Genomic DNA, 12,140 nt, shown 5'->3' on the forward strand with positions numbered 1-12,140 from the left:
TTCTGGACCAAAAAGGAAACCACAAGATTTTTTAAAAGTGTTTCTGATTGAATCAGAAGGTCAAGAGTATTATATTTCCCAGAGGAAAAAGGAAAAGAAAAGTAGGAGACGATAGCTTGTAAAGCAAAGGGAGAGCAGGAGACTAGAGGAAAGGGACCAGTGAGTGGGAGGAGCGGGGAAGTGCTGGGGAAGGTTTTGGGCAAAATTATATTATTATATTGTACAACTGTAATGCACCAGTAAAAAAGAAGTGTTTCTGACTGAATGAAAATGAAAACACATTATACCAGAATTTGTAGTATGTTGCTAAAATAGTAGGTGGATAGACATTTATAGTGCTAAATGTCTATAAATAAAAATCAGAAAGGTCTCAAATCAATAACCTCTACTTCTGCGTTGTAGATTAGAAAAAAGAAAAATGCAATGTAAGGAGAAAAAAAAGAAAAAAGATCAAAGCAGAATCCAGTGAAATAAAAAAAAGCAATAGAGAATCACTGAAAGCAATTTGAAAGCTAATGCTACATAGTTTTAAGAATTGTAATAAGGGCTGGGGATGTTCCTCAAGCGGTAGCACGCTCGCCTGGCATGTGTGCGGCCCAGGTTCGATCCTCAGCACCACATATAAACAAAGATGTTGTGTCCGCCGAAAACTAAAAAAATAGTAAAATTCTCTCTCTTTAAAAAAAAGAATTGTAATAAAGTACAGTAATCAGAACATTATGGTATTAGCATGAGGATAGGCAAAATGATCAGTGGAATATAATAGTGTCTTGGAATAAATTCACACATAGAGCCAACTGATTTTTTGGAAATATACAAAGGCAATTCCATGGCGAAAGGATAATAATGTTTAAATATTTCAGAACCCCTGTACACACACCCCCTACACACACAATGAACTTGGAGCCACTCATCCTGTATATAATGATTAACTCAAAGTTGACCATAATTTAAATGCTAAAGTTGTTTAGTTTGATGCTGATAGATTCAACCTAGGGACTCTCCCATTTAAATAAGATTTCCAACCCTACTTTAGGAATTTAAAGTTCACATTGTCTTACAAATGGTAGTAATCTTACTATTGTTGATAATAATATTGAAGATTCTATGTTTTAAAAAGATTGGAATTTGTGCATTTATTAGATATTATCTAAATACCTTCCTAGAAATGCCATTTAATTATGGAATTCAGGGTTTAACAGTAGGGTAGCTGAAATCATGTATAATAGTCCAGTCGATTTTTTAATATGAGAACTCTGCAGAATTCCTTGCATAATTTAATTATACTTAAATATGTTTATAAAGGGTTAGGGTTAGCATACATATATGTAGGATTTCAGGGGAAATTTGCATGTAAGTGACATCCTGGGTTTGATTTTTAAGAGTGAAGAATGACTTCTTTCGGAAAGGGGAAATTTCGAGTTGTTTAAGGAAATAGTTTGATAGAAGGAAAGAATTTGGGTTGTGACATTCATATATAAGGTTTAGTTTTATCTAATGTTAGAGTTGAGATGCTATGTACATAATTTTACTTGGATTAATTGCCATGTGAGAAATGTTCAGTCTTTCTCTCTCATGACTTAAACGAACTAATGAAAAAACTGTTTTGCCTAAACACTGTATGCCTTTTCATACAAAGCATATGAGTTTTCAGAAATCGTTTTATATCAATTTTAAGCTTTTATCTGAACTTGAATCTAGACATATTTGATCATTTTCATTAATATCCTTTCTCCCACATTTTCAATATTCTTGATTGTTTTTGAGTTTCCAGTTTTCACTGTACTCATTTTAAAAGTAGATATAAAAAATTGTTTTTTTAGATGAAATTGACAGTTAATTATTTTGAATAACTTTCCCAATGTATACTTAATTTCCATTAGAAATTTTTATAGGTTTAAATTTTTGAATTCATAAGTTGTTTTATTATAACTTATATTGGAAAAGTGTAGTGAAGTATTCTTAAATTAATATTTTAAAATCTCATGGTGATAATTCTCAAAGGATAATAGAAATAGAATATATGTATGGAAATACAAGTAACAAAGGAAAAAATTCACAGCATTGGTAAAATCCACTTTGAAGTATTTGTTTATATGAAATTTATTATTTTAGGTGCTGTTTCATTCCTAATATATTGGTAAACTTTTTTTTTTTTTTTTTTTTTTTCACTACTAGGGATTGAACCCAGGGCCTCATGCATGCTAGGCAAATGCTTTATCCCCGAACAGTGTCCCAGCCCACTTGGTAAACATTTTTATGAGGAAAATAGGACCCTTATGCCAGTCATGTTTTGGTGGCCCATTCAGTATATTGCTCTTTTTGTAAACTTGTATAATCCTTTGTGAAAGAAGTTTAACTGTGTGTATGTATGTATGTATGTGTGTGTATATGTGTATACACATATACACACACACACGTATATATGTTGTGAAATTTCTTCTCAAATGATTACTGTCCTTACTTGTTTTTTACTTTGCTCACTCTATATTAATAGTCTGTTTTTCAATTTTAGATATGAATATCGTGTGGAGATGGTTCACCAGTCCTGCAATGATCCTACTAAAAATATCATTCGAGAATTTGCATCTGACTTTGAAGTTGGAGAATGCTGGGGCTATAATAGATTTTTCCGTTTGGACTTACTTGCAAATGAAGGATACTTGAATCGACAAAATGATACAGTAATTTTAAGGTAAAAGGAAATATTTGATATTGTGACTTTTATTATGGATGAAATAATGTCAAAATTTTAAAGTCCATTCATTTAATGAAGAAGAGTACTAAAATCTATACTAACTTTACTAGTTTCTTAACTATTTTATTTCAAATCCGAAGTATTTAAGTGTATAGTAAATATCAGAAGTTTGTTCAACATCTAGTTATTAAGTCCAAGTTAAAGGAAACTATCACAGATTGAGGCTCCCTAATCTAAAAACCTGGAATACTCTAAAATCCAAATCTTTTTTTAAAAATATTTTTAGTTGTAGATGGACACAATACCTTTATTTTAATTTATATGTGTTGCTGAGGATCAAACCCAGAGTGCTAGGCAAGCACTCTACTATTAAGCCCCAATCTTAGCCCGAAAATCCAAATCTTTTTGAGTGCCAACTTGATGCCAAGAGTGGAAAATTCTACTACCTGATGTCATGTGAGGAGTCACAAGTCAAAATGCAGCCACAGTAAAAATTTTGTATAAATTTCTTCCAGACCATGTGGAAGGTATAATCTGAGAACAGTGAGGTATCAAATGCCTAACTTTTTTTCTTGACAGGATACATTGTATTTGGTGACTGCTTTTACAAACCAACTTTCTAGAAAACAGCAAATTCAAAATAGACTAGAGGAGGTCTGGGGAAACTCCATGGTAGAACTCTTGCATCCACATGTGCAAGGCTCTGAGTTCAATCCCCAACACTGAAAGAAAAAAGTGGAATAGAGATAAAGCCAGCGTGTAATGCTTGTTCATATGTTTTTCACCAGAAGGAACAGACTATGCAATCACTGTAAAAAAAACAGCCCCACTGAATGTTGGGGTAGCTTTTTTAAATTATTTTTTTTCCTGGTACTCAGGCTTGAATCCAGGGGCATTCTACCACTGAGCTACATCGCCAGCCTTTTTTTTCGTTTGAAACAGGATTTTGCTAACCCAAGGGCTCTCTACTACTGAGCTACACCCCTGGCCCTTTTATTTTTAATTCTTTTGAGACAGGGTCTTACTAAGTTTCTGATGCTAGGCTCAAACTTGAGAGCCTTCTGCCTCAGTATCTGGGATTACAGTCATGTACCACCACCAAGCCTGGATGAGAACTCAAAATGTTTAAAAGAGGAGATTCAGATGGTCTGAACTGAGAAGTTTCAAAGTGTTTAATGGTTTAGAAAATTTTCATCAAAACAAAATTTTTTACCTAATTTCAATTATTCTGAATTCTTTTTGTCCTTAGCATGCTGGATAACTGAGTTGCCATTTTATCAACCTTTACATTTATGTCTTCTTCCTTGTTTATCTGGGAGAATAAAGATGTGAACAAAAGGGATATGATTTTTGGTGTAGGAAAAAAACGTTAATGATATTTTTTGTATTTTCTTTTGGGGACATTATTTGAATTCTGCTTCATAATATTTCTGGGTTTTATTTTATTCTTTTAGTTATTCACAAAGAAAAATAATATTTTTATTCATTTTTTATGTGGTGCTAAGGATCATAATCAACATCACTATCATTAAAATAAGGCAAGAACAAAGACATGGCTCTTTAGTAGGTTAATAAACTGATGTTTGAATAACTTCCCACGTTCATAGCTGAAGCATGAAATAGCAACAAATTATTTATCTTATTGAACCTGGGTATGGTGGCACACTTCCATAATCCCAATGACTTTGAAGACTGAGGCAAGATAATTGCAAATTAGAAGTCACCCCCAGCTACTTAATAAGACCCTGTCTCAAATCATAAAATTGTGGAATTTATAGTTACAGATTCAAGGCTAGACTGTTAATATTTTACTGTTTGAATTATTTTTCATGTGGAACAATTCTTTTAAGGTTTCAGGTCCGTTCGCCAACTTTTTTTCAAAAATGTCGGGATCAGCATTGGTATATCACTCAGTTGGAAGCTGCACAGACTAGTTATATCCAACAAATAAATAATCTTAAAGAGGTAAGGAAATAACATCTACTTCTGGTTTAGTGTTTCATACTGTCCATTTTGCCTGTTATATTTGGAAATTATATATTAAATATTTAATGCTTTTTATAATTTTGTAGAAAAAAATCCAGTTATCCTGTTTCCCATCTTTTGAGCCTCTAGGGTTCTGCATTTTCCCAGTTTGGTAGCCACTAAGCTATGGTTTGGCTATATTGGTTTAATTTCATTAAAATTAAAGACATAGTAACTTAGTTTCAGTGGCCACGTTTCAAATGCTTGTGTTAGGGATTGCAGATGTAGATCATTTCTGTTATTGCTTAAAATTGTATTGCATAGTGTTGCTCTAGTTTGAGGTAAATTGTCTGTGTTTCTCTGAGTGACTAAGGTAATTCTCCTCCACAGTTTGTCTTGGATTTAAAGGATTCAAAAGTTGAATTGAAAGTTGCTTTGTCTCAGACTCTCTTTATGGTTGAATGAGGCTTAGGGAAGATCCATTAATGGATTTTTACTTTAAAATGACAAAATTGCATGAGGAATTTTTTTTCCTTACTGGAAATTTGGGGTATTGTTAATAGACAAGAGAGAAAATATAAACAATATATACATCTGGAGATTTTCATGTTAAGTGTGTTATTTTAAACTATTGGGGCTGGGTATGTAGTGTAGTGGCAGAGTACTTGCTTAGTATGTGCAAGGCCTTGGGTTCAATCCTTAGCTCTGAGAAAAAGAAAAAAATAAAACCTGCCTGTATTCACTATAATTATTCACTGTAATTATTTATGTAGCTTGGGCTAAATATGAAAGGAAGAGAATAAAGTATTTATTTTTGCTATAGATTTTTTCCCCTATAAACAGAGGCAAAAGTGGATAAAAGAGATAGTTCAAGAAATAGTTTTTAGGGCTGGGGATGTGGCTTAAGCGGTAGCGTGCTCACCCGGCATGTGTGCGGCCCGGGTTCGATCCTCAGCACCACATACAAACAAAGATGTTGTGTCCGCCGAAAACTAAAAAATAAATATTTAAAAAATTCTCTCTCTTAAAAAAAAAAAGAAAAAGAAATAGTTTTAGGAAATTGGGCACACACCTGTGATCCCTGTGACTTGGGAGTCTGAGGCAGAAGGATTGCAAGTTCCTGGCCAGCCTTAGTAACTTAGATCCTGTCTCAAAAAATTAATGAAAAGGGTTAGGGATGTGGTTCAGTGGCTAAGTGCCCCTGGGTTCAATCCCCAGTACAAAAAAAAAAAAAAAAAAAAAAAGAAAGAAAATAAGTAGTTTAAGGAATATCTAAATCCTTTTTTTAGATATACATGACAGTAGAGTATATTTTGATATATTGTACATACATGGATTATAACTTCCCATTCTTGTACATGATGTGATGTTATACTGGTTGTGTGTTCATATATGAACATAAGAAAGTTAAGTCCAATTCATTTTACTGGTTTTGCTATTCCTGTCTCCCCTCCTTTCCTTCACTCCCCTTTGTCTAATGCAATGAATTTCTATTCTTCTTTCCCTGCCCCCTGTTGTGTATTAGCATCCGCATATCAGAGAGATCATTTGGCCTTTGTTTTTGGGGGGAGATTGGCTTCTTTATGGCTGAGTAATATTCCATTGTGTGTATGTACCACATTTTCTTTATCCATTCATCTGTTGAAGGGCACCTAGGTTGGTTCCATAGCTTAGCTATTGCAAATTGAGCTGCTATGAACATTGATGTGGCCGTGTCACTATAGTATGCTGATTTTAAGTCCTTTGGGTATAAACCAAGGAGTTGGATAGCTGGGTCAAATGGTGATTCCATTCCAAGTTTTCTACGGAATCTCCATACTGCTTTCCATGGTGGTTGTACCAATTTGCAGTCCCACCAACAATGTACAAGAGTACCTATCTCCCCACATCCTTCCAAACATTTATTGTTAGTTCTATAATTGCCATTCTGACTGGAGTGACTTGAAATCTCCGTGTAGTCTTAATTTTCATTTCTTAATTGGTAGAGATGTTGAACATTTTTTTCATATATTTGTTGACTGATAGTATTTTTTCTTCTGTGAAGTGCCTTGTTCAGTTCCTTTTCCCATTTATTTTTGTGGCTATTTGGTTTTATTTGGTGTTAAGTGTTTTGAGTTCTTTATATATCCTAGAGATTAATGCTGTATCTGAGGTGCAGGTGGCAAAAATTTTCTTCCATTCTATAAGATCCCTCTTCACATTCTTGATTGTTTCCTTTACTTGAAGAAGCTTTTTAGTTTGATACTGTCCCATTTATTCATTCTTGATTTTACTTCTTGCACTTCAGGAATCTTATTGAGGTAAGTTCCTAAGCCAACATTATGGAGAGTTGGGCCTACTTTTCCTTCTACTAGGCACAAGGTCTTTTGTCTAAGTCCACTTAGAGTTGAGTTTTGTGCAGGGTGAGCAATACAGGTTTAATTTCATTTGGCTACATATGGATTTCCAGTTTCCCAGCACCATTTGTTGAAGAGGCTATCTTTTCTCCAAAGTATGTTTTTGGTGCCTTTATCTAGCATTAGATAACTGTATTTATGTGGGTCTATCTCTGTGTCTTCTCTTCTGTACCATTGGTCTTCATGTCTGTTTTATTGCCAATACCATGCTGTTTTTGTTACGATAGCTCTGTAGTATAATTTAAGGTTGGGTATTGTGATGCCTCCTGCTTCACTTTTCTTGCTAAGAATTACTTTGGCTCTCTGGGCCTCTTATATTTCCAAATGAATTTTATGACTGCCTTTTCTATTTCTATGAAGAACATCTTCGGAATTTGAATAGGAATTGCATTAAATAGCACTTCTGATAGTATGGTCATTTGACAATATTAATTCTGTCTATCTAAAAATATGGGTGATCTTTCCATCTTTTTATTTTCAACATTGTCTTTGAAACTCTATGCATTCCATCCACATAAGAATAATATAATACAAGGAACAACCATTGTGAAAAAGGCAAATTACATGATAATTCCTGTGCAAAATTCTTACAAATCTATGAAAAACTACTAGACTTAGTAAGGTTTTACAAAAGTCACAGGGTGCAAACATTAGTATCTCTCACAAAATAGTCCAAAAAGTGTTGTTTGAAATGACAAAGATCATTTGTTATTTCCCCATTTTGTGCCTGTCAGGCATTTATATGGGGAGAATGGTGGATGTCATTTCACTGGTCCAGAATGTCTGGGGACTCCTGATCAGTCACTAAAGCACATTGGAAAGCATCCGGAGGTTTATTCAACTGGTATTTCTGGAGTTGATGTTCCCTGTTGGGCAGGGACCTTGAAGCTGTTACCCAGAAAACCCACATGTAATCTGATCTTTCCATCTTCTAAGGTCTTCTTCAATTTCTTTAAAATTCTGTAGTTTTCATTGAAGAGGTCTCTCACCTCTTTTGTTAGACTAATTCTGAAATATTTTATTTTGTTTTTGAGGCTGTTGTAAATGGGATAATTTTTCTAATTTCTCTTTTCAGTGGATTCATCACTGATGTATAGGAACTTGATTGATTTATGGGTGTTAATTTTATATCCTGCTACTTTGCCGAGTTCATTTATGAGTTCTAGAAATTTTCTGGTGGAGTTTTTTTTGAGCGATCTTCTAAATATAGAATCATGTTCTTGGCAGTAGGGGTAATTTGATAGTCTTGTTTTCCTATTTGTATCCCTTTAATTTCTTTTTTCTGTCTAATTGCTCTGGCTATTTCAAGGGCTGTGTTGAAGGCTTGAAAGAGGGCATGCTTGCCTTTTTCCAGTTTTTAGAGCGAATGCTTTAAATTTTTCTCCATTTAGAATGATGTTGGCCTTGGGTTTAACTTATATAGCTTTTACAATGTTGAGGTATGTTCCTACTATCCGTAGTTTTTCTAGTGTTTTGAACATGACTGGATGTTGTATTTTGTCAAATGCTTTTTCTGCATCTAGACCCAATTTTTTTACATATTATTTTTAGTTGTAGATGAACACAATATCTTAATATTATTTATTTTTTATTTGGTGCTGCAGATTGAACCCAGTGCCTGACATATACTAGGCAAGCATTCTACCACTGAGTCCCAGCCCCAACTCCTAGATCCATTTTTTAACTTTAAACTGTTTTTTTCTATGCCCATGAGGCACTGCTTAAAACTAATGTTAATGCTGTTCTTGTTTTAAAAGAGACTTACCATTGAGCTGTCTCGAACTCAGAAATCAAGAGATTTGTCACCACCAGATAATCATCTCAGTCCCCAAAATGATGACACTCCAGAGATGCGAGCCAAGAAGTCTGGGTCATGCTCTGACATGCTTCTTGAAGGTGGCCCTACTACAGCTTCTGTAAGAGAGGCTAAAGAGGATGAAGAAGATGAGGAGAAGATTCAAAATGAAGATTATCATGTAATAATTAGGCCAGTTTTAGACTTATAAGAGAAATGATAGAATCATGGTTTCCAACATAGAATATAAGGGAAACAGTGTGCTTGAAAATTTTATCCATTAATTTTAATTTTTGTACATGTTCTATAAATGTTAATGTTTATGAGTCAGAAGTGGTTGAGCATTTCAAGAGTCTAAAAGTTAGTTTATTACAGAAAAATATACATTATATGAAGCAGACTGCTGAACACTCCAGAAATGAAACTATGTAAATTATGGATTTTAATGTGTTCTGTTTTCATTTGCTAAAACTAGTAGGTATCTTATCATTGCATGTCAGTAGAATTATTAAGGGTTAGGAGATAACCATTTTGTCCCAGCTAAAAACAACTAGAAAAAGAATTCAAGAAGTATTTGTTATTTTTATATAGTTAAGACAAGGTACAGAAAGAAGCAAAAATTTTTTTTGAAGTTTTTAGTTTTGAGATGGGAAACTTCAGTTTTTAATTAAATGAAGATGTTAAAGTTAAGCACACTGATGAACTAAGGAGGTAACAATGGTAGAATGAAATCGTTAACCCAGATTGAATTTAAAAAAAAAAAAAAAGGTGCAGTTTGTAGGTAAAGACAACTGAAAGTTGGGTACATTTATGTCTACTTTTTCTATGCAGATATTAAGGTTATTTCATGACCTTGAGAAATATGAAGACTACTTTGGACTTGAGGGATTGTTTGACATATTACTTTGTGAGGAACCTTTCTAGGAAGCTGACATGGAATATATGAAGCATATCCAGTTCCATTGAGGACCCAGCTAAAATTAATAACCATAGATTGGTAGTGATACCAGTTAGTGTTGTGGTGCTCAGCAGTATAGGGACACAGGGGCATAGAATAGAATTCTGAAACCTGCATAATTCTTCATGGTCTGGATTGAATGATCAACAGGGTGGAAACATTTACAACAGAATTCTTCTTTGCTTTGCTTTCATCTAGAATGAGCTTTCAGATGGAGATCTGGATCTAGATCTAGTTGGTGAAGATGAAGTAAATCACCTTGATGGCAGCAGTTCTTCTGCCAGTTCCACAGCAACAAGTAACACAGAAGAAAATGATATTGATGAAGAAACTATGTGAGTGACCCACATTACCTACCACTTATAAAGCATCTGAGTGGTGATTTTTAGAAGCATATTGAAAACTTAGTGTTGATGTTCAGCATATTTTTCTAGATATGGTGTAATAAATAAAAGAACTTGAATGAAATACTAAATAGACAGCTTCCCTCTCATCTCTAGGTTCTAAGCCAAGAGTTTTGGGTTTTATTTTAACTTTTAAATTTTAATTTTGAAATTATTTAATACTTAAGAAAACTTATAAAATATTATTTAGAGTTTCCATATTCCCTTCATATGGATTAATTCCCAAATGTTAATATTTTGCTTTATTAAATTTTTCTTTTTTCTATACATAACTTTTTTTCTGAGATACTTGAGATTAAGTGAATATAATTTTCCTTGTGTACTTAAGAATGTTTCTTATATAACTGTAGTGCAGTTATTAAACTCAAGAAATTAATACTGTGGTACTGTAACCTATTAAAATTTTGTCAGTAATGTCTTTTGTCTGGTCCAGGATTCTATCCCAGATTACATTTGCATTTAGTTGTTAAATCTCTTTATCTGCTTAAGTTTTAATTACTGTTTTGTTTTGTTTTGCTTTTCCTTCATGGCTGACATGAAATAGAGAGAGAGAGAGAGAGTGTATGTGTGTGTGTTGTTTTGTTTTTCCCCTTGATGCTGGGCATGATAACCCAGAATCTCAGGAATGCTAGGCAGCACTCAGTAGAGCCACATCTCCACACCTCAGAGTAGGTATTTTGTAGACAGTCTCTCAATTGGATTAGTCTGTTTCCTCATGATTAGATTGAGCTGGGAACTTTTGGCAAGAATACTACTGAAGTCTTGATGCATCTTTTTCTGTGCACAATGAGTGGAATTACACATGATATTAATCTGTCACGTTACTGATGGTTATTAATTTTGATCATCTGATTTAGGTATTGTCTCCCAGGTTTCTCCCTTCTGGAATTACTTATCCTTTTGTTATTAATGAATACCTTATGGGGGCTTTTTGTAGAGATACTGTATAACCTGTTTCTCATATCTCTTGATGATTCTTACTTAAAAAAGGTTACTTTGTGATTGCTGTTTTAGTCAGCTTTTCAATGCTGTGACTAAAAGATCTGACCAGAACAATTGTAGAGGAGGAAAAGTTTGTTTGAGGGCTCACTGTTTCAGAGGTCTTAGTCGAGGTGAGGCAGAACATCATGGCGGAAGAGTGTTAACAGAGGGAAGCAGCTCACATGAAGATCAGAAAGCAGAGAGAGAGAAACTCCACTGGAGGATACAAAATATATATCCCAAAGCCACACCTACAGTGCCCCACCTCCTCCACTTATTACTCAGTTAACCCCCATAAGGGGATTTTAATTCACTGATTGGTTAAAGCTCTCCCAACCCAATTGGTTCTTCTCTGAACTTTCTTGCATTGTCTCACATGTGAGTTTTTGGAGGGACATCTCACATCCAAACCATAACAATTGCCATTGATGATTTTCTAATTCCTTTATTCCTTCTATACTCAATAGTGGAATTCTACTTTAAGGAAGAGCTTGCTCCTCAACCCCATTAATTGATATATTAATTTCACTAGTATCAATTCTTATGTTATAAAATGGTTTGAATTCCTTACTATCATTTATTTCATTGCTCAGATTATTATACATTTGGCTAATGGTAACCTGTTACAGCTAAGTCCTGTATTCTTTGAATATATCTCCATTATTTTTTTAATTTTTATTTTTTGTAGTTGTAGATGGACAGCATGCCTTTATTTCATTTGTTTATTTTTATGTGGTGCTAAGGATCAAACCCAGTGTCTCCTACATGCTAGGTAAGCACTCTACCAACTGAGGTGTATCCCCAGCCCAAGAATGCCTTTATTTTACTTGTTTATTTTTATGTGGTGCTGAGTTTCTAACCCAGTGCCTAATGCATGCTAGGCAAGCACCCTGCCACTGAACTATAGCCCTAGTCCTGTCTTTTTTTTTTTTTTTTTTTTTTT

General features: G+C 34.0%; 1 protein-coding gene across 7 annotated transcripts in view; it reads left to right on the forward strand.

Moving 5' to 3' along the window:
* Trim37 (tripartite motif containing 37) overlaps positions 1-12,140 on the forward strand; it is a 141,095-nt gene that overhangs the window by 55,098 nt on the left and 73,857 nt on the right. For all 7 annotated transcript variants that reach the window (XR_007343444.1, XM_015495400.2, XM_048792069.1 and 4 more), the window contains 4 exons: positions 2,516-2,695; positions 4,549-4,663; positions 8,817-9,035; positions 10,011-10,147. Coding sequence is in view for 6 of the 7 variants with exons in the window: in XM_015495400.2 (XP_015350886.1) it covers positions 2,516-2,695; positions 4,549-4,663; positions 8,817-9,035; positions 10,011-10,147 (651 nt within the window). In the remaining variant the exon portion in view is untranslated. The remainder of the gene's footprint in view (positions 1-2,515; positions 2,696-4,548; positions 4,664-8,816; positions 9,036-10,010; positions 10,148-12,140) is intronic.

The sequence above is a fragment of the Marmota marmota genome, unplaced genomic scaffold, assembly GCF_001458135.2.
Source record: "Marmota marmota marmota unplaced genomic scaffold, marMar, whole genome shotgun sequence".
Classification (NCBI taxonomy): domain Eukaryota; kingdom Metazoa; phylum Chordata; class Mammalia; order Rodentia; family Sciuridae; genus Marmota; species Marmota marmota.